The sequence below is a fragment of the Nipponia nippon genome, unplaced genomic scaffold (assembly GCF_047370975.1).
Source record: "Nipponia nippon isolate SJK-2023a ecotype South Korea unplaced genomic scaffold, ASM4737097v1 scaffold_9, whole genome shotgun sequence".
NCBI lineage: Eukaryota > Metazoa > Chordata > Aves > Pelecaniformes > Threskiornithidae > Nipponia > Nipponia nippon.
This window is the reverse complement of record NW_028262413.1, coordinates 27,952,612-27,978,432: the sequence shown is the minus strand read 5'-3', so window position 1 is coordinate 27,978,432 and position 25,821 is coordinate 27,952,612. Positions and strand designations below refer to the sequence as shown.

The 25,821-nt window shown below is 56.7% G+C and overlaps 1 protein-coding gene and 1 long non-coding RNA gene across 2 annotated transcripts in view; one reads left to right on the top strand and one right to left on the bottom strand.

The window, feature by feature from the left end:
- Positions 1-78: 78 nt before the first annotated feature.
- Positions 79-8,753, bottom strand: LOC148050245 (uncharacterized). The gene is made up of 3 exons (XR_015701446.1): positions 8,543-8,753; positions 3,718-4,827; positions 79-2,518 (listed from the first exon to the last, which is right to left on the bottom strand). It is a non-coding gene; the product is annotated as an uncharacterized LOC148050245 (long non-coding RNA).
- Positions 8,754-12,838: 4,085 nt separating this feature from the next.
- The window catches only part of CSPG4 (chondroitin sulfate proteoglycan 4), a 28,650-nt gene continuing 15,667 nt past the window's right edge, over positions 12,839-25,821 (top strand). Inside the window, exon 1 of the mRNA XM_087744943.1 lies at positions 12,839-12,979. Coding sequence (XP_087601069.1) covers positions 12,889-12,979 — 91 coding nt within the window. The 5' untranslated portion in view covers positions 12,839-12,888. The remainder of the gene's footprint in view (positions 12,980-25,821) is intronic.

The window sequence follows — 25,821 nt, the reverse complement described above, 5'->3', positions numbered from 1 at the left end:
GTCCCCTTGAGCCGCCTGCAAGGGTCACCCAGGCTGGGAGAGGAAAGGAGGGGACACAGAGCCCACAGGGCAGCAAGGAGGAAGGAGCCGGCCGTGTTGGCACACATGCCTTTGTTTCGCAAACAGAGGAGGTGATAATAGCCACGCTGCGATCCTGCAAGCTTTCATTACCACGCCGGTGTCACCAGTGATGCTCTGTTCACAGATCAGATGTTAATTGCGAGATTCCTCCGCGTTTGTTAACAGAGCAGCACATGGAGCTCCCCAGCTTTTTGGCTGGGGGATGGTTTCATTATCATTTCCTATATGTTAGCTTTAAATCCCCAATAATCCCACACGACTGAAGCCCATTCCAAGTGAGCAGTGAAATCCAATTTAGGATCCTATTCTCTCCGGCTGTGTAACCAGAGCCTACTTCATGCGGGCACAAAAATCCAATTCAGCTTCTTTGCCTCTCAACAGCTGCCCCCATGAGACCTGACCAGAAGGAAAAAACCACAAAAACCAGATCTGGAGGTGAGCTGAGCCAACCTGAGCAGGCTGGCACTCGGGGAAGCCAGCCACAGGGCTGCAGGCAGTGCTGCTCCCACATCCCTGCCCCACTCCCAGAGCTCTTGCAGGGTGTTTTCAGCAGGCAGGTCTTCTCTCCATGACCCAGCTCCACTCGCCACACATCCCCATGCCCAGCTCCGCAGGCTGCTCTGTACCCAGCTCCATCACAGCCCAGGCAAGGATGCGCCAACACAACACATGTCGGCACTTACGAGCTTTCTAATAGCTGGAACCACTAACAACATGTAATTAGCTTGCACAGTGCTCAGGCCAGCAGCTGGGACAACTCCCAGAGGAGCCGCTGTCATCGGGAGCCAGGACAGCCCTAACGCCACAGACACCCCAGTCCACACTGTCCTGGGCAGTATCTGCCAGGGAAGCCTTTCACCAGGGCTCTGCTGTAATTTCACGGAGCTAAGTACAGATCAGCATCCAGCTCTTCAGCTTTTTCCAGCCATTACTTCCCTTTCACACTGGTTTGCTGTCGCACTGGGTAGCGGGGGGCTGGCATGTCATGAGTGAGGGTGAGGAGGGTCCGGGACACCCTCAAAGCCCTCCAGTGAGCCAGCAGCCCCCAGACCTCTCCCAGGATTGTATGTGACTTTCAAATCGTATTTCACTAGCTGCAAAATACTCTGTACTCCACATGCAAGGTCTAGAAATAAGCAGCCCTGTCTGGGTCTGAGCAGACCCCTTGCCTGCCCCTGCCAAGCCCTAGGTGGTACCCCCAAATCCTGCCCCACATCTCAGGGCACAGCCACAGCATCCCCCTGCCCTGAGGCTTTGTGAAAACCATCATCCAAAGGATCCCAGTTTCCAGCCATCCCATATCAGCAACTGTCTCCCCAGATACTTTCCAGGAAACATTTCTCCTCCCTTAATGCCTATTCCCAAGGCAGTTCAGTCCTCCCAGCACTTCTCTCCCATTCTTATTTAATTCCCATTAATCCCTGTTAACCATACAGCATTCAGAAGTCACTCTGGCACAGGCTATTTGAAGAAGATTCCCCTGATTTAGCGACTTACCCTGGCTTCCCATGCGTGATTGCCAGCCCTCCTGCTAGAGGATGCTGTGCAGGGCTCCCGCTCCCTGCGCCCCGGAGCCACACTGGAAAATCAGGGGCAGGGGGTCTGTAACAGCACCCGTGAAACCCGAGCGCACATTTGCCATTGAGCTTTAAGCATTTTTAAATTCCAGGTCCCCTGAATCCCCCTCTTGGGCTTCTGGACTGGCTTTCAGCCACTTTCTTGCTAGAGCTGGTAGGAAAGCATTTTGTCCCCCAAAAGCACTGGTGTCTTCATGGGGCTGTGATGCAAGGACAGAGAGATGGCCAGGAAGGGCTGCGAGGAGATGGTAGGAGTCAAACCCATCACACCAGAAAGCACCGAGTGGATTCGGTCATTGGGGTTTGCTTCATTTTTTGTCTTTAGATGTTGTACTGCAAACTCACATTTCCCAGGCAAAAAGTCTTTTGAACCAACTCTCCCCTATTTTTGTCTGCTTACAAATCACCAAAATGGGACATACCTGAGTATTTCTGAACGCCTGCTTTCAAACTGGGGAGATGTATCAAGTCTGACCTTCCCCACAAGCACTTTCTGTTTGACAAAGGAGCAGTTTCCAACAACAACAACAAAAACCCAACAAAAACAAAACAAAAAAAAACCCAACAAACCCCAAGGCTACTCCAAAAATCCATCCTCATCCTCACAGCTGAGACCCAGCCCACTCTCTCCTCCTTTCAACATCACTGCCAGCCAGCTCATCCTTTCCTCCTCCTGCTTTGGTCTTCCTGCTCCAACTTGTATTCTTCCTCTGTGGTTAATCCCAACAGGGTCTGGGCTGGATGGGGACCATCCGCATCCAGCAGAAGACCCAATTTCTTGGTCCTCTCTCCGCACGCATCCTGGCAGCCTTGGCTTACACAGGAAAGTCTTCTGGGACGCGCCTGGCCTTTTTAGCGAGCTAGAAAATAAAAATAATGATTATCTGTTGAAGAATTAAATTTGATGCATCTCCCTAACAGCGTGCAGAATGAGCAAAATCAGCAAGGATGGGGAATTTTCGTCTGTTTAAGGAAATAGTGTGGCGAAGAGGCACATTGCCTCTGTCCAAGTAGGGCTGTGGGGAGCAGGTACAGCTCCAGAACTGGGGGCTCTGCTGCGGGGTAGGAGAGGATGGGGACCATGCATGGGGAGGTGGGCTCATGGGTGCTGGGTCAGCTGGAGAGAGCAGGTAGGAGCAGGGGGATGAGGAACATCAGCTGGAGAAGACTGAGGAGGTGATGGAGGGGCTGAAGTCAGCCCATGCCTCAGGGATGGGGGCTCTTCTCTCATCCAAAATATTTTCCCCGTTTCCTTCTCCAACCAGTCAATCGCTTTCCTGGCTTTGCTCTGTTTTAAAAATATTGTCCCTTTTCTATCATCTCTATTTCCCTCTCTCCATCCCACTCTATCCCCAGTCAGACCCAAGAAGCCCAGGCGTATGCCTGAGTGCACTCGGCGAGGGGTTTCACCAAGCAGCAGCACCAGCAAAGCGTCACATGGAAACACACAGAGGCTGTTTTTTTTGAGGAAAACGGCTCTATTTGTACCATGTCAGTGGCTGACAGTTTTCCCGGGGCTCAGCAGTGCTGCCAGAGCTGCCGGTGGGCGGCAGGATCCCAGCAGGAGGCAAGCCTGACCCCAGGCTGCCGAGCTGCCACTCTCCCTGACATTTTTTATATTATTCTTATTATCCCCGGCTCTGTAACGCACCCGCCACCCACTGCCTGCTGAACCGCTTCTCTCCAGCACACTACACCCTTCCCATCAGGGGTCTGGTTTTATTATGGCTATATTCGTCATGGCTGCTTGTTTTTTTCCCCTCTGCCCAGCAGGGAGCTAAGAGAGAACGGGGGCACAAGAGGCACCTTCCAAAAATTGCTGCCATCATTGCAGCATCTACTCATGCCCAGAGAGCAGCTCTTCTACATCTCATGAGCATCACCTGCACCGACATGACTGATTTCAACAAGGCTCCATGCACACTTGCTGGGTGCTCCAGTCCCTCCAGTTCCTGTGTCTCCCCATGCACAGCACATCTTTGGCTTCACCAGTATTTGAAGCTCAAAGAGGCTCTAGATGTCTCGGGAGTATTTTTCATGGGTAAAGAGACCCTTTTACCTCTGTGTCGCTGGCTCAGCTCCAGCCCTGGGTCAATACAGGCAGAAAGTCATTGCCGACTGATGAATGCCTGCCGAGGAATAAGGCATCGGTTTCAGTCTCGTTATGAGGAGACAGATGTCCACCCCACAGCCGTTCCTGTTGCAACCATTGCTAACCAGTAGCCTCCGCCAAGGGGAGAAGATTTCCTTGCCACGAAGAAAAATCCAAGTGCCCGCAGATGTGAGTACTTCTGGGAGCATTTTCTCCACTGCCTTGTGCCTTCAACCGGACAAAGCCAGCAGCTGGTTTCCTTCAAGTCACTGCTAGGTTCCCACCAGCACAACATGACCAGGATCCTCCACATCACCAGTTTCTGCTGGGAGTCAATCCTGGCTGGGGCAGAGGGTGTTCAGAGAAGCCCTGCCTGGTTTGGGGAGAAACATCTCCAAGACCATCTCCCTGGCTCTTTCCACAGGTGCTATATTCATCGAAAAGTGTCAAAACGCACTGAAACATGGCCTTGGTACAAAATCAGAAATATTCAGACTTCAAGGTTTGCAGTGATGTTTCCAGCTCTCACGTTTAGATGTTTAAGAAGCCCAATGGTGAGCATGTGCTGGGCTTCACAATTGATAGTCGTCCTTCATTTCTGCCATCTAGAAACTGGTGTGTGTCTTTGGAGACCCATACAGCTCAGGGAAACTCCAACATGTCTCCCGCCAGAAGGAAAAGCCAATGGTTTGAGCAGAAACCAGCCTGTGACCATCTCCCTCTTGTGCTAGTTGAGTACAGCCACCAGATGCTACTGAACAGGCAGTTGCTGCCCCAAAAGTCCCAGTTTTGACCCTGGATGTACAGGGCCTCCTTACTGCAGGATTTGGGTCCCTCTAGCACTGGTCCACATGCCCCACATGTCCTCTGTGGGCACGGCACTGGAGAGAAGGAGGAGGTAGTGGAGAGAAGCCAGGAAAGAAGCCAGCAGATGATGGGCAAGGCGGGGATGGTGGCACAGAAGGGAAAAGGGTGGAAACACAAGCACGTCCTCAAGGAGCCACCACAGCCAGCCTTGCTCTGTGAAGCCCAGGGAGGAGACGGCCCTGCTCTGCCACACAACCTGGGGGACAGACCCTGCCAGAAATAAGGCCCTCGTTACTATGGTGATTAACATTGCCTTGCAAATGCAATCATGTGCTACAAGATGGCTGTGACAGCAGTAGGCGAGCAGACAGACAAGAGACAATAGCAACGGTCCCAGCCACCCCAATGGGGACAGCGCAGAGGAGACCTCCGGCAGCATCCCTCCTCCAGCCCCCAGAGTGACACGGCTCAGAGGCTCCAGCTGACGGGCAGGTTTAATTGAACGTTTCTCCCTTTACATTTCCCTTTCCAGCAAATAAAACTGGAGTAAGATAAAAATATATGATGCTTAAAGGGGACACTGCCAAGGAATTTTTATTGGTTTTCATTTGCATTTTTACTCTTCGTTTGTTTGTGGCACTGTCTCTCCACAGCTGCAAAATAACATTTTTCCCCCTTCGTGAATTTTGTCGTATTTCCAGCTGGCATCTCTGGATCGAGGCCCCTTATCCCATCACTGTCCCCTGCACAAAGCACCAAGGCCGGCTCAGCTGCTCCTGTGCACGCAGGAGGTGCAGGTAACCCCTGCATATTGCAATGGGGTGATGTGGTTTGTCCCACCCTTGTGACTATTATGGCAAGACTGAAGGCTTAATTTATACCCCAGCTCCCAGAATTAACAGCTGGAAGGAGAGTATTAGCTTTTGGTTAAAAGCCGAGGATTTGTAGCCCCAATGCTTGAGAGATGCCAGCTACTCTGCCCCATAAATTTTGATAGAATTTATTGCTCTCAGCCCCATCAGGACCCGAAGATGGAAATCCCCAGCACTGGTTTCCTGCTGGGTTTCCTTCTCAGGACAAACTAATGCCAAGCTAGAAATAGTCTAGAAATCTCCACAGCCTTTACCTACACCACCAGTACAAGCCCAATTTCCCTCCTCCCTGCCCAGCCTCTGCTAATTTCCCCAGCCACCGTGATAAATGACTGTGCCAGCAAAGTGACATCTTTCTATTCTGCTCCAAGACAGATGGGTCTTGCTGCAGGCAGAGAAATCCCCCAGTGAAGCCTGACTGGGAGGGAAAACACAGCACTGGGAGCTGGAGTGATGGGAGGGAGGTCATTGCGTCTTCCTCTGCTTATTTATTCCCACCCACCCCATTAAAGCTTTGGGGGCTCAGGGTTTGTGTGAAGGAAGGAAAAGGAAAGGGGGTGTGAAGAATTGGGTCCCTGGTCAGGTGTCATCTCCACCATAAGCACCATGAGCCTGGCTCATGGAGACCGAGGTGTCCCACATGGGACACTATCCAGCAGAAGGGTTTGGGGTGCGCTCACCTTCCCACATCTCCCTTAAAGCAGCCACGAGCATCTTACCCTGCCAGCTCAGTGCACCCAGAGAAACCACCACCTTTCCAGGTAAAGCAGCCATCTCCATCTTTCTCTGAGAAGCTGGATGGAGAGGAGGCTCCTGGTGCCTCTCACATCACAAGGCCGGCAAGCACCAGGTAAAGCAGCAGCAGCAGGGGCTTTCCAGGGTCAAGGCACAAAAGGCTTTGTGTTGCTGCTGTTTCGGTGTGTACTCCTAGCAGCCTGCAAATGTGTGCTTAGGAGGGAAGGTCACTGCAGGTAAACACTGGCTCACTCTATTTTGGTGACACAAAGATAGACAACAAGGGGCCAAGCATCAGGAAGGCTGTTTGGGAAGAAAAACAGCACATGATAGCAAAAATAGGGATTTGGATGGACACAAGGCTCATGTCTCTCCTTTTTAACTGGTCTCCCCTGGGCAAAGCTGCCACCCATGCCTGCAAGGTGGAGGAGCCCAGGAGGGCACCTGCATCAAGAGCAGAGCCAGGAGGGACCCCGAGGGCTCTGGGGCTGCTTGTCACCCACCCCTGGGAGTCACAGGACATCTCACCCCTCACCAGGATGCTGTCCCAGCTGCCAGGGACATGCCCTCTGTCACCAGGCCACCTCCCCCCTTTTCCCTATGGCTCAGCCCTATATCCCAATGCAAACATGCTCATCTCACCCTCCCCAGGCACATGTCCCACCTCCAGCCACCACCAGTATCCAGAAACTACTGGAAGACAAGCCCACGCAGACCCTCAGCACAGGGCCACCCCCAAACTTCTGATTTCTTTCCCAGCTGAAGCGGAGGTGGGCTGGAGCCCAGGCAGACCCCCTTGCTTGCTCAAGAGATGGAGAGCAACAGAGGCACCAGGAGCCCTGAGCTTACAAGGACCCTCGCTAGAGCAGGCTGTGTCTGCCAGAGCTGTCCCCAATCCCCTCCCCATTTCCCGGGGGGGCCGCTGCAGGGCACTAGCCAGGCGGCACTGGGAGGCTCCAGGCCCTACATTCACACTAGCTTGGAGGGAAGACCCCTCTCCCAAATGAGCACAGGTGCCAGACCAGGAGCAGGGGGATCAACCCCCAGGGTTCCCACCTCTGCTTAGCCCCAAGAGGGCCAAGGGCACAGCCTGGCAGCAGAGCCCTGCGTGCCCCCAGCCCCTCCCAAAGCCCCCTGGAGCAAGGGCAGCCCTCGGAGCAGGTCTCCCTCCCAGGCCGGCGAGGGGTGCCCGGCTCGGGATGAGCACCCCTGCCCGCAGCACCCACCCGTCCATCCCGCCCTCCCCCGGCCGGGGCCGGCGAGCGCGGTGCGCTGGTGCCATCTCCTGGGCTGCCGCTGCTGGCAGCGGCTCCCCGGGCGCTGCCCGCCGCCTGCCTGCGCTCCTGCCCGCCGCCGAGCGGAGCAAGCCAGCACCGGGACGGCACGAACATATGCTCGGTGTCGTACTCAGCCGAGCCGAACCAGGCTGCTCCAGCCTTCCTCCCGCACCCGTACTGCCGGCATCTTCCTCACCTCCCACCCTGTCCTGAAGCTCACCCTGCTCCCAGCGCCAGCCAGGCAGAGCCCCGCCAGCCCAAACGACCCTAGACCAGAGCCTGCCATGGTCTTGGGCCGGTTTTAGTGGGCTTTAGGTCTAGCTGGTGCTTGGTGAGAAAGAGCATGTCTTCAAACAGGGGCTATCACCAGCCAGCAGCTCTCAGTCCAAGCCCAGCTCTGTCACAGCCCAGTTAGCTCCTGAGACCTTGCTGGATGCCCAAAGTCAGCCTGAGTAGCCAGCACAGCTCACCAGCGCTCCCCTGGATGCTCCAAGGGCTTGCTGCAGCCCTCCCCATGCCCTCAGAGGGTTCCCCACTCACACAGCAGGGAACTCACTCCTTGAAAATACATTGGTCAATATTTATCTACTGTTAAAAGCCAGTTCCTCTATCTGACAAGCCCTGGAGAAGCCAGTGAGCCTGCTGGCTCCAAATCACAGCTCAGTTTCTCTTCCAAAACACCCTAAATCCAGGCTAAAAATAAATGGGCTTTATTGATTTCCTTTTTTAAACTAACACCAGGGACTGATGTGTTCAGTGCTCAAGGAAGAGCAAAGGGTATTAGTCACAGGGAAGTACAGTCACAGCGCTCTGAACCCTCTGAGGGTGCAAATAAAGCCCATCTCACACCCAGCCCCTTGCACAAGGCCTGGGGAAAGCAGCAGGAGAGCTGTCGGTCTGGCCCACAGGGGTTATCCCATGGTCCAGCTCAGCTGCAAGGCCCCAGTGCAGAGGCAGCCCCCAGCACTGCCCAGGGTCACCCCAGCAGGTTGCTTTTGGGGGACTTCAAAACCCATCCCCATACAGAGGCTGCATGCGATATGCCCGGGTGGGAACACCCCAAAGCAGCACCAAGTCAACAGAGAGGAGATGTTTGCTCACTGTGCTGCAGACACATCCTGAGCCCCAGCCTGGTCCTCAGAGGGCAAGTCACTGCAGGAGAGGGGAGCCCCCGTGCTGGGCAACGCAGGCAGCTGGGTAAGGGGCCAGCTGTTCTGCCAGGGCAGGCAGGACTGAGGGCAGGCAGGACTGAGGCCCATCCCACATTGCCCAAGGCAGGCAGGGCCAGCAACAGCAACCAGCATCAGCCCAGTGCCACAGCATATCCCCAGCAAAGGGGAGCAAGGGCTGACGGCACCTGAGCTTAAATGCAGTCTGCTGCGGGGGGCGGAGGGTGTGGGTGAGAGCCCAGATGGGGCTTGGCAGGGCAATCAGCACTCAGGGCCCTGAAACTCTGTGAAGAGCTGTTTGTCTCCTTAAATTTACAGCATCACAAGTCTCTGCCAGACAAAGACTGTTTTGTTGGTGGTTGCAAAGAGACAAGAGAAAGGCTTGGGAGGACGTGGGGCTGCGCTTCTCCTGCCTAATGCAGCAGGCAGCAGCCCCAGCTCGCTGCAGCATCCTCTTCCTCCTCATGCTCGTTGCCTCACCCCAAGGCAAGGCATGCTGGACGTGCCGAACAAACCCCGTGACGTCCCTCTCTACTCCCCTGGGTAAGCCCAACCACAGAGATATTGCACATCTGCCCAGCTGTTTTGAACCACAGTCACAAGTTTCACATCATTTTCTCCCTGAGCAAGTAGAGAGAAAACCTCCCTGAGGTGACCGCTGCCTGCACGGCACGTACGTGTCGAGGCAGGAGAGGCTCCAGCCTGGCTGAAACAGCACCCAGCTGATGTCCTGCTCCTGGGGGAACGTAATGTGGCCAAGGCTGGGGACCCACCACCCCAGGCCAGATCCACCCAGTACCTCCAGCTGGGGCATTGCTTTCGCCAGGTTGGATCAAAAGGCTTTGCTTTGTTTCCTATTAAAATCCCTTCAACGCTTGGGAAGACAGATGCTGAGAAGCTAAATCCCAGCAGCATTTGTGAATGCGCTCCCTCCTGCCAGCACTGGATGGGATATTCCTTCCAGATGCTCACGGCGTGCTCCAAGCACGCTTGCTGCTCTCCTCCCTCGGACAGATTCGCTTCCCCAGCTGCAGCCCCTCACCGCCATCAGGAACCCCCATCCTTGCTCCACAGGCGGCCAACCCCCTCCTCTGCCGGCGGTGGGTGGCAGGGTGGGAACCCGACGCCACTGTGAAGCCCAGCCAGGGTGTGGGACGTTGCATCAGGGGGAAAAGCCAAGCACAGAAGCTGAGCTCTGTTTATTAACGGGTGCATGGGGTGTCCATTCCCCACAGGTGAACACCAGCGTCCTGCTGCTCTGAATCACTCCAGTTTCAAACAGAGCAGGCAGTGGGGTTGGAAGGGCTCTCCAGAGATTTATCTCATCCTGGGTTATTCGCACAGAGGCTGCGGGACACAGGAGACAGCAAAAGGTAGCCCATGAAATAGATGCCGCAGAAAGCTTTGCCCGCGGCAAGCAAAGAGGGCGCATTGCTAGCCAGGGAAAGGGCGCCTGGCTTGGCCAGCCCATGCTGCACTCAGATGCAGTGGACAAAGTGGGGGTCCCACAAAAGATGGGGTAGCCAAGAGGTGCCCAGCAGCCCTCCGCACCTCCCTCCACACCGGCTAGCCTGGAAACACATCCTAAATAAAAGCTGAGCTTGGATAAATAAATGCATCCGGAGGCCGGCAAGCCAGCCAGCACTGAGAGGAGGCGGGGGAGCAGCCCTGCGTCTGGAGGGATGGAGACCGCGGCTGCCTCAAACACCAGCCCACCGAGCTGCAGTGGAAGGAGAGAATTTAACTTTTCTTATTTTTCCCCCAGCCCTCCTCAAAGCACCCCCCGGCAGGCTCTCCAAGCCTGCAGCCCCCTGCCCACCCCGGCAGCCAGGTTTCCCTGTGGTGGGCACTCACCAAGGGGCGAGGGCAGCTCCCTGCTGCCTGCAAACGGAGGTGGGGGCACCCAGGCATCGGCTCCCTGCACGAGCAGTGGGCAAGCCCCGGTTGGGGCTGCGTTTGAGGGGGGAAGCATGCAGGTCCCTCCCCAGCAGCGCCGGCACCAGAGCAGGTTTCGGTGCAGAGCCAGGCTGCCAGTCCTGCTCAATCGCCTGGAGAGCGAAGGCACTGCTCCACGCTGGCTCTGCCCCTCCACCGCTCGGCCAAGACGTTGGCTCGGAAAGGGAAAAACAAATCCCCAGCTGCCGCCAGAGCCTGGCTGAGGGATAGCAAATATGCTGGCCAGATGCAGGGCATGGGGCTGTGCTTGGGGGCTCCAGCGAGGGGGGCGGCTGAATCAGCCTGCGGCAGGAGCACCCGGGCTGCCGCGGGGACTTGGTGGGGACAGTTCTCTGGATAACACATGAGGTTTCAACCAGAGGTTGTAATTTCCTTATTGGAGGGGGAAAAAAAAATAAAAAAAACAGTGAGGGTTTTACTCCGGCCTCGCTGTGGCCAGGTTTGTCTCTGATATTTTCCCACCAGACTCCTCCAGTTCAGTGCCGGGTGACGCTGAAGCCAGCATGGCCAGCAAGCGGCAATCCCTGCTGCTGCAGGCGGCTGTCCTGCTGCTGGAGCAGGGAAAATCCCACCTGCAGAGGCAGGAGTGGGCCAGCAAGCATCCCGGAGGTGGAGGATGCTTGGGGTGCTTGGAGCATCTTCTCCTTGCTCAAGCCATACTTGCTGCCCTTGCCCAAGGCCGATGTTCCCCTGGCAAACAGTGGCTTGTCCCTGGTGCCCCAGTGCTGCAGGGAGCAAAGCAAGCCTGGGAATGGGGAGCCAGGAGCAAACGCAGGGATGCTTGCTGGCGGGTTGGAGGTGGTCCTGGTGCATCCTTCCAGAGAGGGGAGTGGGACCTCCTGTGCCAAGTGGGCAGGAGAGTGATGGACATGTTCAGCCTGTCTGCTACCCACAAATAATGGTGGAGACAGTCAAGATGAAACATCCACCCAAAGGGCCAAGCCCTGCACACCTCTAGCCCTCAATCAGCCCTTAACAAGGCAAAGAGAGGGGGACCACTGCGGACAGATAGAAAGCAAAGCAATGCAGGCGTCCTCAGTAGACCTTGAGATAAAAAGCAGGAAAGGGAATACTTGGCAAAATTGAATCTGTACAAATCAGCAGGTCTGGATAATATGTAACCCCCAGACTAAATAAAATTAGCTAATGAACTTACTGAGCCCCTGACAATTACTCATAAAAAGTTACTGAGAAAACGGCACATCCCAGGTTTATTTAATGTCTTCATTAATGATCTGAAAGAAAGAGTAAACAACAAATTAATTATGTTTGCAGATGACTGTAAGCTGGAAGGTGCTGCAAACGCTACCAAAGACAGCAAAGTCACACCAAGGGCCCTAAAGAGGTTAGAAATAAACCAGCAGGAAACAAGCCGTACGTAATCCATCAGTGAAACACGGCGCCAGGGAAAAAGGACCTGAAATATAGACATCCAAGAGGAACGAGGGGTGTGCTGCACAAGATCCAAGCAGGAGGCCAGGAGCAGGTTTAGAGGGGGATGGAGAGATGGGAGATGAGCTACACTGTGAGCAAGCAGAGCCCCAAAACCCACCGAGGCTCTGCAGGGCAAGGGGTGGGGACCCAGGCTGGGTGGGATACTGCGTCTCCGAAATGTTGTGACCTTGTCCTTAACACATGTGGCATTGGCTTTGCACCAGGGGGAGAAGCTGGAAAGCTCTTTTCCCTGTGCCACACTAGCACAGTTGGACCATTATGAACCCCAAGGGCTGAGGATCATGCCGATTGCCTTTAGTCGTGCTGAGAGAGGCACAAGCTTTGGCTAGCTGCTTTGGCAGGCAGCAGGGAAGGAGGCACGATGGCAGGCAGGCCAGCTCGCTGGGGGATACAGCCGGGGATGGGTACCATGGCTTTGGGACTGAGCTGCTCATCAGGGCCTGCAAGGGCACTAGGAGCTGGTTTTGCTCCCCCAAAAATGCCTGGTGTCAGGGAGAACCACGGATGCCTCACTTCGCCTGGAGCAGGCGGTGCCTCCGGAGCCACCCTTTGCACCCCACAGCGGGCTCCTTCCCCCCTCGGCAGTGGTGGCCTCTCCTCCCTTGCCTCGCCCTGGCAGGAACAAGGGCGCTTTGAGCAGTGGGTGGGTGGCAGGCAGTCAGGGGCCTCTATCCCTTTAAGAGAGAAAATTGACTTTGTAATCTGAGCAAATTCCTGCTTTCTGACAGGCGGGAGAAGTTACGGGTCCCTCCCTCGCTCCACTTTATTAAATATAGTAGTAGCAGCAGCCCTCGCCTGGAAGCAGGCGCTGGTGGAGGCTGTACCGTGCCTGGAGCCCGAGCCACTGCTCCAGCCCCAGGGGACACCATGGGTGCCCGAGGTGGCACTGCCACACTGCTGCTGCTGCTGCTGCTGGCCTGCCAGCCGCTGCCCCTCTGCGCAGGACCCCCAGCCGGAGGTAAGCCCCGTCCCGCCAGCCCACCCAAGGGATGGTGCGGTGAGAAACCCGGGAGGATAAGGCTCGGCTTCGGGTGCACGGGGTGGGCTGGGAGGGCTGGGCACCTAGCAGGGAGCGGTGTGGGCACCCATGGGTGCAGGATGTCCCTCCTCGAGTTGCAGGGGACCTGTCGCCAAGCTGGCAGGAGCAAGGAGAGGCAGCTGCCTGTTTTCAGGCAGGGTGTTTGGGCCAGGTTGCCCTTTGGGAAAGCTGAGTGAGGGAGCAGGGCTGCTCACCCACCATGACTCTCAGGGCACTGTGTACCCTGGCTGTGTCTGATGCTTTCCCCAGGGGCACCCACAAACGTGGTGCTGGGTGGGATGGGGCTCGCTCCCTGCATGCATGCATGCAGGAGCTGCAGGGCTTTGGGCTGCGGCGTGGGCAGCCCACGGGAGAAAGGCACCTTCCCGCTCTGCCAAAGCCCCGTGCCATGGGGACGGAGCACGGGCACGTTCCGCAGCCCCAGTAGGGAGAGCCAGCCCTCCCTGCCCATGTTTGGCCTTGCCACAGTAGCTGCCTGTGAGAGCAGCCCCTCTCATCCAAGGAGCGGGGGCTTGGACAGTGCCGGTGGGAAGGATGGAGCTGGGCATCGTTTGCCAGGGTGTGTGTCACCTCCCAGCTCTGCTCCATCTGTCAGTCCTGTGCGCCTGGGGTGGCTGGGTGCGTGGGGTGAGGGGCTTGCCTCTCCTGCCAGCACAGCCCCAGAGGGGTGCAGGATCACCCCTCTGGTGATGGGGCACCAGGGCCTGTCCGGGGCTGAGGGTCTCCCCCAAGAGAAGGAGCCCCAGTGCCTTGGGACAGGCTGGCCCCAGGCAGCAGGGAGGGCAGGGGACGCTGGCTGCTGCACAGGGACAGAGCCAGGCAGAGGGGTTATTGCAGGGCACGGGCTGGGTGGGGAGCAGAGCGGGTGATTTATGTCCAGTTTTCCCCAAGAAGTGGGCAGGTTTGACCACACGGCTCTTGGCATGGTGGTGTTCCCTGCCGCAGCATCCTAACGGCCATCCCGCAGCGCCGCTCCCGCCCTGCGCTTCCTCCCTGTGCTTTCTGCCTCCTGCTCCCTCCCCTGCTCCAGGATGCGTGTACCTGCGATCGTCTGAGCCTCAGCAGGCTCTGCGGGGTCTGGACATGGGTCTCATCCTGCTCAGGACAGTTCTGCACCTTAGCCCGACCGTCCAAGCTGCGCTTGGGGTCTAACCAACCACTTGCACTGGGTTAGTAGCATCCACAGCTTCAGAAGTGAAGTGGATTTAAAAAGTACTTTTTTCTCCTAACTCACCCCAAAAATAATATAACATCTCATGGAGCAGTTTCTCTTCCCCAGCCCTCCCTGGGCACCAGGACTCTGATCAGTGGTGGGGCAGGAGCTTGCTTTGTCCAAGCAGTTTGCAAAGGAATTACTGACAACCTCTGGTCTTTTGCTCCCCAACCATCTTCTGCATCCGAGCCTGTGTGGATTCAAGGAGGAAGAGGATGATCCCAGGGCCCAGCCCTGTGGCCCTCGGCACCTGCAAGATCCCTGAAGGTCCCTTGTTGTCCCCTTTCCCTCCCCAGCAAGCAGGTGGCCTCCAGGGACATGCTCCTCTCCTTCCCTCCTGCCTTGTTCCTTCTTTTTTTTCCATGCATCAAAATATGACGATGCCTGGCAAGCTGAGTGGAAAAAAAGTCCCTTTTGTTAATGAACAAAGTGGTCTTCTTCCTTCCAGCCTTGACCTTTCGATCCCAGGCAGGGATTTCACCACGTGGAACCATTGCCCACTCGGGTGTCCAGGATGGCTCCCGGGGCTGTCCTGGCACTCCCAAGCTCTATCATGGTGAATGGGCTGGAGCAACCCCAAAAACCAGCACATGGCTTTCACTGGCACCTGCCAACTCCCAGGTTCCCCCCAGGTAACACCACCCATGGCCAGGGCACAGCTCCAGGGATCAACGGGCATCTGCCTGGCACAGACCCTTGGGGCCGGGAAAGGAAAGGGGTTTTACACCCTTTTTCTGATGCTGGAGACTATTTCTGCACCTGGCCGAAGCAGATGTGCCAGCCACAATGCCAGGTCTGGCTACCAGCCTCCTGTGAGCCCCATCCCCTTGGGAGAATCCCTACCGAGACCACCAGCGCTGGCGCGAGGCATTCCCACGTGCTGCCTGCCCTGGGACATCCTTCCATCCCCATCAGGGAGAGCCACACCAGCCATCAGCAGCACGCCAGGCACGGGGCTGGGGCGGGCTCGTTTTTAGGGGTGAAGCCCATGTTTTGCGTTTCCTCCAGGTTCAGGGGCCCGGGCATTCTGCCGAGCCCGAAATGGAAAGAGTCACCGTGCACATCAACAAATACAAGATTATATCAAAAAGAAAAAACACTCATAAAACTTGTCCTCTTGACATCTGAGTGTGAAGCTTTAGTAAACTGTTTTTAGACAGCCTGGCTCTCCTCTCCCAGTGAGGTCACGCACAGGCTGAGCTCTCCCTTCCCCAAAAACCTTCTCGCTGGGGGTTTGTAATGAGGAGGGATGCGGGGAGAAGAAGGAATTGGATGTGTAGCATCCCTGTGAGCAGCGTTCACCCCGAGCTTCCAGCAAGGGAGTGCCAAAAATGTGACCCCCAAGTCTCGGGTGGACTCCCAGCAGCGGTGATGGGGGTCCTGGGTAGGTGAGGGTGACCCCGGCTTGTCCATGGCTGCCCCATGCAGAGTACCTGCTCATGGGCTGGGAACAGTGTCTGCCCCAGGGAACCCGGCCGGGACCCCTCCTGCCTTACCCAGCGTTGTCGGGTCTAGGGATCTGCCTCGGCTATTCCTCTCCTCAACTTTTAGAAATCCGACCAATTTATTCAAACTTTCTTTTTTGTGAATGTGCCACATGTTTTGAGGTCATAGCTCTAAGCAGCTGGAAAAGTTTCCAGCTGATGGGAAAGAACAGGAAAAAGGCTGAAAAAGGGGGGAGAATGCAAACCGGTATCGTGGGAATCAGGGAGGAATATTCTCATCTCACTTTTATATTTAGCAACAGAGAGCTGCAGGCAAATATATAATAAGTGCATTCCTCCAAGATCGCAGGACAGGGTTAAGCTCACCCGGAGGAACGAACGTCAGGTTGAAGGCTGGACAGTAACAGGACTTTGGAGGCGGCAGGCTAATGCTGTCTGTGTGCCTAAATAAAGCTCAAAGCACAGACTGTTCACAACAGGCGTTGGCTCAGCCCAGCCTCAGCTCCCAGGGGCTGCTCCCTCGGCCCATTCCAGGTGCCTGGAGGGGCCGAGCTCTGGCTTGTCTCCTTTTTGGGAATCCAGCCTCGCCGAGCGTTAGCATCACCCCCGGCCTTCAGCTGGGAAAGTCCTAGAAACTCCCTGACTCATATTTGTACACTTCTCGGGTATTGCCGGGGCATCCCAGGCCATGTCCACGTGCCCAAGTAACCCCAGCAGGTACAAGGCAGGTCTGCATGCAGCGCAACCTGGTTTGCAACCAGCCCTTTCACCTCCCCATATCTCCAAACCTCTTGGAGACATGGAGCGAGGAGGCTGCCCGTCAGAGACCCCTCGTTCCCAAAGCCCTTTCCCAAGCTATCTCCATCGTGCCTGGTGCTTGGTTGCACATTTCGATGCTACACATCAATGGGATGCCCCATCAAGCTTTTCTAGGGTAAATGTAACAGAAAAACTGAGGTCAAGAGAAATGTGTTATGATCTTTCTCCCTGAGCTGCTGCAGTGGGAGCGGACATGCCTGCATGACACTCATTTTACTTGTGAAGTTTGCAAATGGATCGGAGGCTTTTTGTTAATGTGGCACAACCAGAGAACCCACTTTGCCTTGTGGCAAAGCCAAGGGCTGCTTTGCAAAGCAGAGCCCAGAGTCAGGGCAGCTCTGGATTCTGCAAAGGCAGGCTTAAAACCAGAGGAGTGGGACTGCTGCAGCTCTTCCCAACCCTGGGATGGGGAGAATGCAGGTTTGCCGCCAGGTTGTTGCTTATTAGCTGTTGTTCATCCTCAGGACAGACCAAATAGGGCCTCCGAGCATCCTCCTGCCAACCGGCAGCGAGGTGGGGTGAAAGATGTTTATGCCCCGTGCTCTGGATCCAAGAGGGTGATAAATTCCCATTTTCCATCCTTCCTCCCTGGGTGTGTCGCCTGCGCCAGTTGTGCGTCGCTCTGTGCAATACCTCTGGGAGCTGCCCTGCGCCCAACGGCTGCTCTTGGCTGCCTGACAGCCGGACAGACAGACAGTAGCAGACAGAAAGCATCCCGGAGAAGGGAGGGCACTGCCAAAAATTGATGGGAGTGGAGAAAGTCATGGGGCAAACAGCATGGGTTGGAGGTGGTCAGTCCCATCATGTGCCTCCAAGCCAAGGAGAAAGAAAAGTAACATTCATCCATCACCGTGACTCACTGGCTGTCCAAGAAGCCTTCTTGGGCTGTGAGTCAGCTCAGGATGGCCCCCATGAATCCCTGCTGTTTCTTTTGCCCAAATCTTGGCTTTCTGGTGGTTGTTTTTCCTCCCGGCTGCGGGTGGGCAGGGGAAAGGTGGGCGGGGGGCGGGGCTGGGGTCAGAGCCCCTGGCTGCCTGTGGTGCCATCCCCAGGCATGTTAATGGATGCTCCCCATCTGTTAGCATGCCCTAAGCCCCGCCCAGTGCTCCCCAGTGCACAGGCAGAAAGAGAGGGGGTTCAGGAGGAATTTCCCATTCCCTTTCCCAGCCTCTGGCTGGGCTTCAGCCGGGCTTCAAGGTTCTTGTGCATCCCATCCCACAAAAATTTCTGGGCCCACCAGGGTCATTTCCTCTGGGAGCCGGGGAGGAGAGAGGGAAGTTTTGACCCGAGGTAGATGTGGCTGCAAAAAGCCTCCTGTCCTGCCCTGCAGCCCTGGGAGGGGATGTGCGCGCCCGCTTCCACACCCCCACAGCCCCACGCGGCCAGCTATATGTCCTTCCCGCGCTAGAAATAGAGCAGGCATTTATTTTCTCTATAAACATCACCCCGTCGCTTGTTTCTCATAGATGGAAGAGCTGGGGGGATAACAGGGGTGAGGAGAAGGAGGCAGGGTGGGGAGGGGGACCTCTGAAATCATGGGAAGAGAAGAGAAGAGAAGAGAAGAGAAGAGAAGAGAAGAGAAGAGAAGAGAAGAGAAGAGAAGAGAAGAGAAGAGAAGAGAAGAGAAGAGAAGAGAAGAGAAGAGAAGAGAAGAGAAGAGAAGAGAAGAGAAGAGAAGAGAAGAGAAGAGAAGAGAAGAGAAGAGAAGAGAAGAGAAGAGAAGAGAAGAGAAGGCAGAGATTTCGGTTCTAAAAAGGGGAAAAAAAAGAAAATACTCATTTTCTTCGCAGTTAGAACTGCAAGGCAGACAATTTAGCATGTCAACCCCAGATGAGCAAAAAATATCCTCTTTCCCCTTCCACACTGCAAACACCCCTCCCTGTGTGTGGAGACACTTTTCTCTGCCCCTTGCAGCACCCAGCATCACCAAAAGCCCATCGCAGCCATGGTCCTTGCAGCCCCGCAGGGCACAGGATGCTGTGGGTGCTGCAGGTGCTGCCCTGCCAGCACGGCTATGGCCAGATCACCCTGAGCTGCACATTTTAAAAGCTCCTTCCCTGCCCCTGGATGCTGAAATTAAAGCTGGCAGGTAGCTCCTGGCAGAGCTTCAGCATCTCCCTCCGTGTGCCAGGCTGTGCACTCCTCTCGTGCCCGACATTCCCCCCCTCGCCCCAGCTTTGGCCGATAACCCCCCCATCTTGGCACTCCAGGAGCCGTTTGACAAAGGCGAGGCTGGGAAATGTCTGAGCCTGGGCAGCTGGAGGCGGGCCCCTCTCCAGCGGTGGCCACGCTGTTTGTTGACAGCAGGCGAGGATCTCTCCGGTAACGTCTAGCCGTTCCAGGGATCCCTGTGAGCATCCCCTGGCCGGGCTCTGCCACTCTCCCCGCCAGCTCCCAGGAAGGTTCCTTCCCTCTGCCAGGGCTCGGGACCAGCTCGGGCGCAGGCACTGGCCCTGTCGGGTGGGCAGGGATGGGATTTGGGGATCTGCAGGTGGGCTGTGCGCCCTGGGTGCCCCGATCCCCTGTAACCCAGCCTCCAGCCCAGCCTTCCCCCAAGGTCCCCCTGCTCCTCTAGTGCTGGCCTGGCTGGGATTGTCCCCTTGTATGCCACCGCGTGCCCCCCCTGCAGCTCTGCAAGCCCTTCCCTTGCCGGGTGGGAAGCGGCCGACAGGGAGCCAGGGTAGGGAAAGCTGTGGGAGCAGGGGCCAGGATGCGCAGGGTGGAGCTGGAAAACCTGCCAGCCAGCAAGAGAGGGAGATGGTTTGGGAGAAAGAAAAAGAAAGAAAGAGAAGGGAAAAAAATAGAACAAAACCCGACTTGGGATGGTTTGGAAACCACGTCCTCTGGGGCTGATACAATATTTCCAGGCCAGCTTCTCCTGGCAGCGGGAGTCTGAGCGAGCCTGAGTCACGCTGCTGGGGACGGCACAAAAGCCCCATTGAGCCTCCCGCTTCCCCAAATCCTCCCACTTTTTCTTCCCCCGCTTTGCTTCCTAGGGTAAAAACTCCAACCACTGCTTCCAGCTCAGGCTTATTCCTTAAGTCCCTCTGGAGTCATTTAGCCACACGTCATTAAAAGCTCTCTATCCCTGCTCCCACTCGCATCAGGCTTCGGGGGTGCTCGTCCTGGGGGTAAAAGCACTGTGACCTTTGTAAGGGGGACACAGCCAACGTGCGGCCGGGGCCACGGCAATGCGTTGCCCCTTGCCCTCCCCTCCATGGCTCTGCATCTGGCCGAGCAGAAGAGCGCAGGAAATACCATCAGCTTTAGGGCTGCTTGAATCATCATAAAACCACGCTGGATAAGCGAGGGCTGGAGCTCCAGAGCTCCAGCCAAGCCTCCTGGACCCTGCTTTATGGCCTCCAGCTCCTTCACGCTGCTTCGTAGGGATGGGGGAGGCAGGCAGGAGCAGGCACACATGTTGGGCACGGGCTTGAGGGCTGGCAGGACATGGGATGATATGGCAAGCCCTCCTCCCAGGCAGCGCAGAATTAGCAGGGGGCATGTTTTCCCCTGACCCCAAAGTCCGTGGGCTGCAAAAAGGCGGGTTTTTTTCTCCTGAAGCTGTCAGGCAGGAGCCAGAGGAAGGCGAGCGGGAGAGCAGCTGGCAGGGGAACGGGGAGAGGAACTGAATTAATAAACACAGGCGGAGGTTTTCAAAGCAGTGCAGTGCAGCCAGAGGTAGGGGCGGATGATCTGCTTCAGGAGGCAGAGGCCAATGGGACAGAACGGGCGCAAAGCAGAGCACACCAGCCCAGAGGCTCTCCTCCTGCACCCAAAACAAGGGTGACAGCCACTTCTGGAAAGTGCTTGGCTATCGGCAGCTCCGAGGAGGGTGATTGGCCGCAACTTTGCTGGCAGTTTCCCGGGTGCTGCTTTCCAGCAATCTCCACTGGCCGGCACTCCTGGAAAGCGCTGGCCCTGGGGAGCCCCGCTGTGACGGAGGGCCAGGTGGAGGGTGGGAGGCGAGAACCAGAGCTCTCATTCCCATTGCCGGGCTTGAAAAGCATGCCCAGCCCTGGCTTGTGGTGTGGGCGCTGGAGTCGTCGGCTGGAGTCATGGAGGATAAAACCTGGAAATGGGGATAAAAAGCAAAAGCCCTCCTCCGCAGCAGGGGCTATCACAATAGGGATGGATCCATGCCGATGCCATCCCACCCCATAAATCTTGAGGCTGAACCCCAGGAGCAGGAGAGCAGGGAGAGGCTTTTCCCAGGGCAGGGGCTGTTTGCTGGGCTGGCTCTGCCCTGGCCCAAATGCCTGAGCCTATCCTGGAGGAGGGTCCTGCCAGCACGAGGGGGACCACGGGACGTCCCCGGGGTCCCCACTAGGCTTGGATGCCATTGCTGCAGCCCAAGACTGGCTCATGTGCGACCCATCTCCATTACACTGGGATTTCCTCACTGCAGAGACCCAGATGGGTGCTCAGCCCTCCTGCTGCACCCAGGCACCCACTCGGGACTCTGGGCATGCCCAAAGGCAGCAGCCCCCAGTCCCCCCCCGGCACCCCCTCCTCCCAGCAAAGCCCCAGCCAAACCCGAGGGCCGCTCCGCAGCGGCTGTGTTTGCCTTAGCCTGCCTCGCAAGCTGCTCATTTCCTTCCCCGGCCATAAATAAAACCACGCCGTAAAACGAAGGGAATGTGTAACATAATGAAGCCTTTCTCAGAAAGGCCATCAGATCCCTTCCTCCTCTGGCCCCCCCGCCCTGCACAGGGACGGGGGCACAGCCCAGCCCTGCCACCTCCCAGGATGCAGCCGGGGCGCGGGGGGCTGTGGGTCCCATTGGCCATCGCAGAGCCAGGCTTGGGATCAGGGAGGCTGAAACCCGGGGCCACCCATGGCGGAGGCAGGAGGGCTGGTCCTGCCCACCCTGCCTGCGCTGGGAGCAGGGACAGGAGCTCATGCACACAGGGGGACCAGGAGGGGTTCGAGCTGCCAAGCAGCATCCCCAGGGCTGGACAGCTGCCCCCAAGCCCCTCCAGTGTTTGCATCCCCCCAGCCCCTCTGGTGTTTGCACAGGGGGTGGGTGCAGCGCAGCGTGGCTGGCGATGGGTAGCTCACTACCTTATAAAGTCATTAAAATAAAAAAAAAACAAAACAAACAACTCAGAGGGCCTCGAAACAAGCTCCTGACGCTGCAGAGGAGGAATGCACCAGGCTGGCCAGGGGGTGCCCTGGCAACATCCCATGCCAGTGATGGGGGCTCAGCAGCACCGGGCACGCTGCCAACACGGGGGCCGCTTTTTGGCATCGTCCGGCAGGCGGGAAGGAGGGCAGCCGGCGGGCTGGGCTGCACCGGCAGCCGCACAAGCCCAGGGCTGTTTGGGCAACAAGGAGCCTTCACTCCCGGCTGTTTTTCCACCGTCAGAAAACCGGTGTGGCTGGGGTGGGAAGTGGCTGCAAACACAGAAGGCCTTTCAGGGGGGCGTGTGCGTCTGCACAGGGCAATCCTGGCACCCGCTCCGGTAATTAAAGAGCTGCTTTAATGAATTCCAGTCCCCTCCCTGCAAACACACACAGGCCACCAGCCCAGGCCCCCACCTGCCCCCCACCGCAGCCTGAATGAAGCCTTGTTGAGTGGCCAGTCCCTCCCCGGCGCCATGCCCCTTCTCCCCAGGCAGGTTTTGCTCCGCTCCTTCCTCCTCGGCCTCAGCATCCTCCTCCAGGCAGAGCGATGGGAGTCCCTGCAGCCCCTTGGGGACTCATTTGTATCCCCCACGCACTGATGCACCTCCTCATGCACACCCCAAAACACATCCAGCTGTCCCACGGGCAGGGCTGGGGATGCCCCAAGCTGGGGTGAGAGCCTGCAGGCAGGGAAGGCATCCATCCATCAGCTCACATTGCCCCCTGCACACCCAGGAGATGTCTCCCTGCTCCAAAAAACCCTCGCATCCAGTGCCGGTTCACTCTGCAAACCCTTGTGCTGAGCTTTGCGAGCGCTTTCCCCTGCCTGCGCTGGGAGTTGGCTCTTCTGTCCTCCTACGTGCCGGGGAGGAGGTGGGAGAAGTTTGTGTGCGGAGATGTTAAAACATGGAGGAGAGCCCAAACTGGCCCCGCTGAGCCCCAGAGCGTTCCGGGAGCGCCCCAGCCCAGAGCCCCCCAGGCAGATGGGGATCCCTTCCTCTCCGCGGTGCTGCCCAGCACCAGGCTCTGCTCCCCAGGCTGCCAGAGCCGGCTCGCTCGGGGGCTGGGGTGCCAAAAAAACTCCCTGAACACCAAAAACCAGCAATTGGAGAGGCCAAACCCGCCATGTTTTCAACTGGAGGAGCAGAGGGAGAGGGCCAAGGCGTCCCAGACCCGGCGCGTGGCCGGCAGCTGGGGCGGGTGCCAGGATGGGTGCCGGGGCAGTGCCGGCTCGCACAGAGCGCTCGCTTGTTTGCCGACTCCGAGAGGAGCTGAGCACGCCTGGGGCCTCACTCCCAGCCCCTTGATCAGAGCTTTTGGCTCGTCTCATTCTTTTTTCAATGCAAAAAAAAAAAAAAAAATCAAATGACACCGCAGCCTATAATCTGCTGGCTGCTGGCCGGGAGCTCGGAAACTGTGACAGAGGCCCCTCTCGCCTCGGCAACGCCTTTCCATCGGCCTGGCAAGGCAGGGGCAACGATTTCCTGCAGGACATGGTGAGCTGGGAACGTCAATTATTTTTAGCAGGGGCCAGTGGGACAGCCAGGGTGCCCACCCTGACCCACAGCCAGGACATGGAGACCCAGTGCTGCCCACGGGCATCCCCATCCAGGGATGAGGCTCAGCTTGGGTCTCGACATGCCCATAGCGTGATCGTGGCACACTTAGATGACCTGGGAAAGGTGCTTCTGGATCACAGGAGGGCATCCAAATGGGGTGATGCCGGGATACTCAGTCGCAGCCAGCCTGCGGATGTGGTACCTCTCTGTGCATGCCCAAATCGGAGCCACCATCCAAGTGATCAGTCAGGGTTGTGCACCCTGTGCCTCGAAGGCTCCTCAAGGGCAAAATGCATTTGAAAAAAAAAAAAATCAAAATCCAGCAAGCCATGTTTTCTGCATCTTTTGCAATGTGGAGGGTAAGGAAGAGGGGAGAAAGAGGTGAAAAGCTGCAAGTCCCTTGTGAAAGAGAAATGCCACAGGTCAAGCAGCATTTGCATCCCGGCTGGGCTGCAGAGCAGAGGAGGAGAGCAGCCCTGAAATAAAGTAGGAATTTGGGAAGACAAACAGCAGTAATTCACACTGCTCTGCTGCCGGAGAAAAATCCCAGCGCCTCCTGGAGCCGGGCAAGGGTCCCTCCTTCCTCCTCCAGCAAACAGCACTGCTCCCCTGGGCATCCGTGCTTTTGGTAACTTTTTATTAGTAGTATTTTATGAGAGAAAGAGAAGAAAAGCATCTCTGGCAGCTTCGGGAGAACAGAGGCGGGACAAAATGTGCTGGCTGCAGGAGCTGCTGCCCCTTGTCACACTGCAAAACAGGCTGGCTGTGCTGAACCGGCTCCTCCAGCCCCAAAACATGATCCCCAGCGCCCATGGGAGATGCTGCCCAGCCCCTGGGCTGGCAGAGGAGCTGCTGGTGGGTCCAACCCTGGCAAAACTTTCCCTCCCCATGATAGCAGCCTCTCAGTGCCCATCTGAAGAGCACATTTTTGTGATTAGGGGAAGCCACAAAACCGAAATGTAGCAAAATCGTGGTGGGAGCTGGAGCGCAGAGCGTGCACACATGGGGGAACCTCAATGGGAGCCAGCACATAACGTGCATGCGATGTCTCTAGGGACCACAATATATTGCATGCATGTGTGCACGCCTTGCTGGGGCCTGAGCATGGCCGCCTGTGTCTGTGCAAGGAGGAAGAGGAAAATTCCCTTTTTCAATGTGCTGTGTTGTTTCTGCTCACCAAATGCTGGGACAAGGTGGTGCTGAGAGCCCCAGGCAGCGCCTGGCAGGGCACCCACCACCCTTGGCCACCGAGAAAGGCACGCCAGGGCTGGCTGGTTTTGCAAGGACCACTGGAAGGGAAGAGCAGGTCAGGAGAGGACAGAGTCCTTCACAGCCCTGCAAAGAATAGCAAAGCTCCTCTGAGTCACTGGCTAGGCTGAAGAGGACAAGGAAGCCAAAGTGCCCCATGCCAACAGCAGGCACGAGGGCCAGGAAATGAGCAGGCTTGAGTAAGGCGCACTGGCAGCCCTGCCCTGGGCCGAGCAAAGGGCTTAGTATTAAAGCAAGTGCTAGGTATTTCCATGCTGCCATTTCTTCCCTGCCTAGAGCGGGTGGGGTGATGGTCCTTGCAACACCCACATTATTCTCCCAGACCTGAGGAGAAAACCAACGCACTTTCTCCGCTGCCAGCAGCAGGAAATTATTTTTTGTGGGGTCTGGGCAAGGAGCTCTCTCCATTCCTGAAGGGCTCAGAAGAGCATCCCGTATGCGGGACACTGAAGAGCGCAGCTCAGAAGAAAATGCAAAAAGCCAAAGCAGAGTGCTCCAACCCTGCCCATGCCAGGCAAACCCTCACTGTCACCTTTAATGACGGGCTCGTTTCAAACCCTCTGTGCCTGTGGCTGCTTGTTTTTGGGTTTTCACTTGCTGCACCACCCCATGAGCAAAGCCTGCCTGCTGGAGCAGGGGGAGCCTGCCTGATTCCTGCCTGTTCCCACCCTGGTCAGCCCCACAGAAATTTGGGCAATAGGAAAAAAAGCAGCTGTAAGAGCACACATGGGTGTTTACACCCAGACCGCGCTGTGCAGGAGGCTGGTTTCATCCCAGCACCCAACGTCCATCCCTGCCTCCTTCCAAAAAGAGAGCAGGGGCTGGGCTAGGACCCTGGGAGACGCCAAAGCCTCATCCTTGTTGTCCCATGGCACCTCAGCAAACCGCATGTGGGACCCCAAACCCAAACGCAGGTCTGATGATGAAAAGTGCAATAGTGAAGTATAGCAGGCAAGCTCCACACATATAAACCTCGAGCACAGCAGGCTTTACAGCTATGACTACATATGGACTGAAAATGTGCATGTTCACCCCCCCTCCCTGACATATCCTCCGTGTATATTTACAACTTACGGGTCTTCTGAGTGTTCATGCCTCACCCTGCAAGTGCAGGGTTAACTTTGCCGTGGGTTGCTCTGGAGCTAACCAGGATGGGTGGCAGCACATTGCGGACACGTGCATTTAATGTGCGTGCAATGCACACACATGCACTGAGCCAGCAAAAAAGTAGAAGCACTGTAAAATTAAGCCTTGCCGCTCCCTGTGCTTTTAATTCTGCCCTCTCCCGCGTATGCCCTGTGACACAGTCTTTCATTTCATGACCGCATG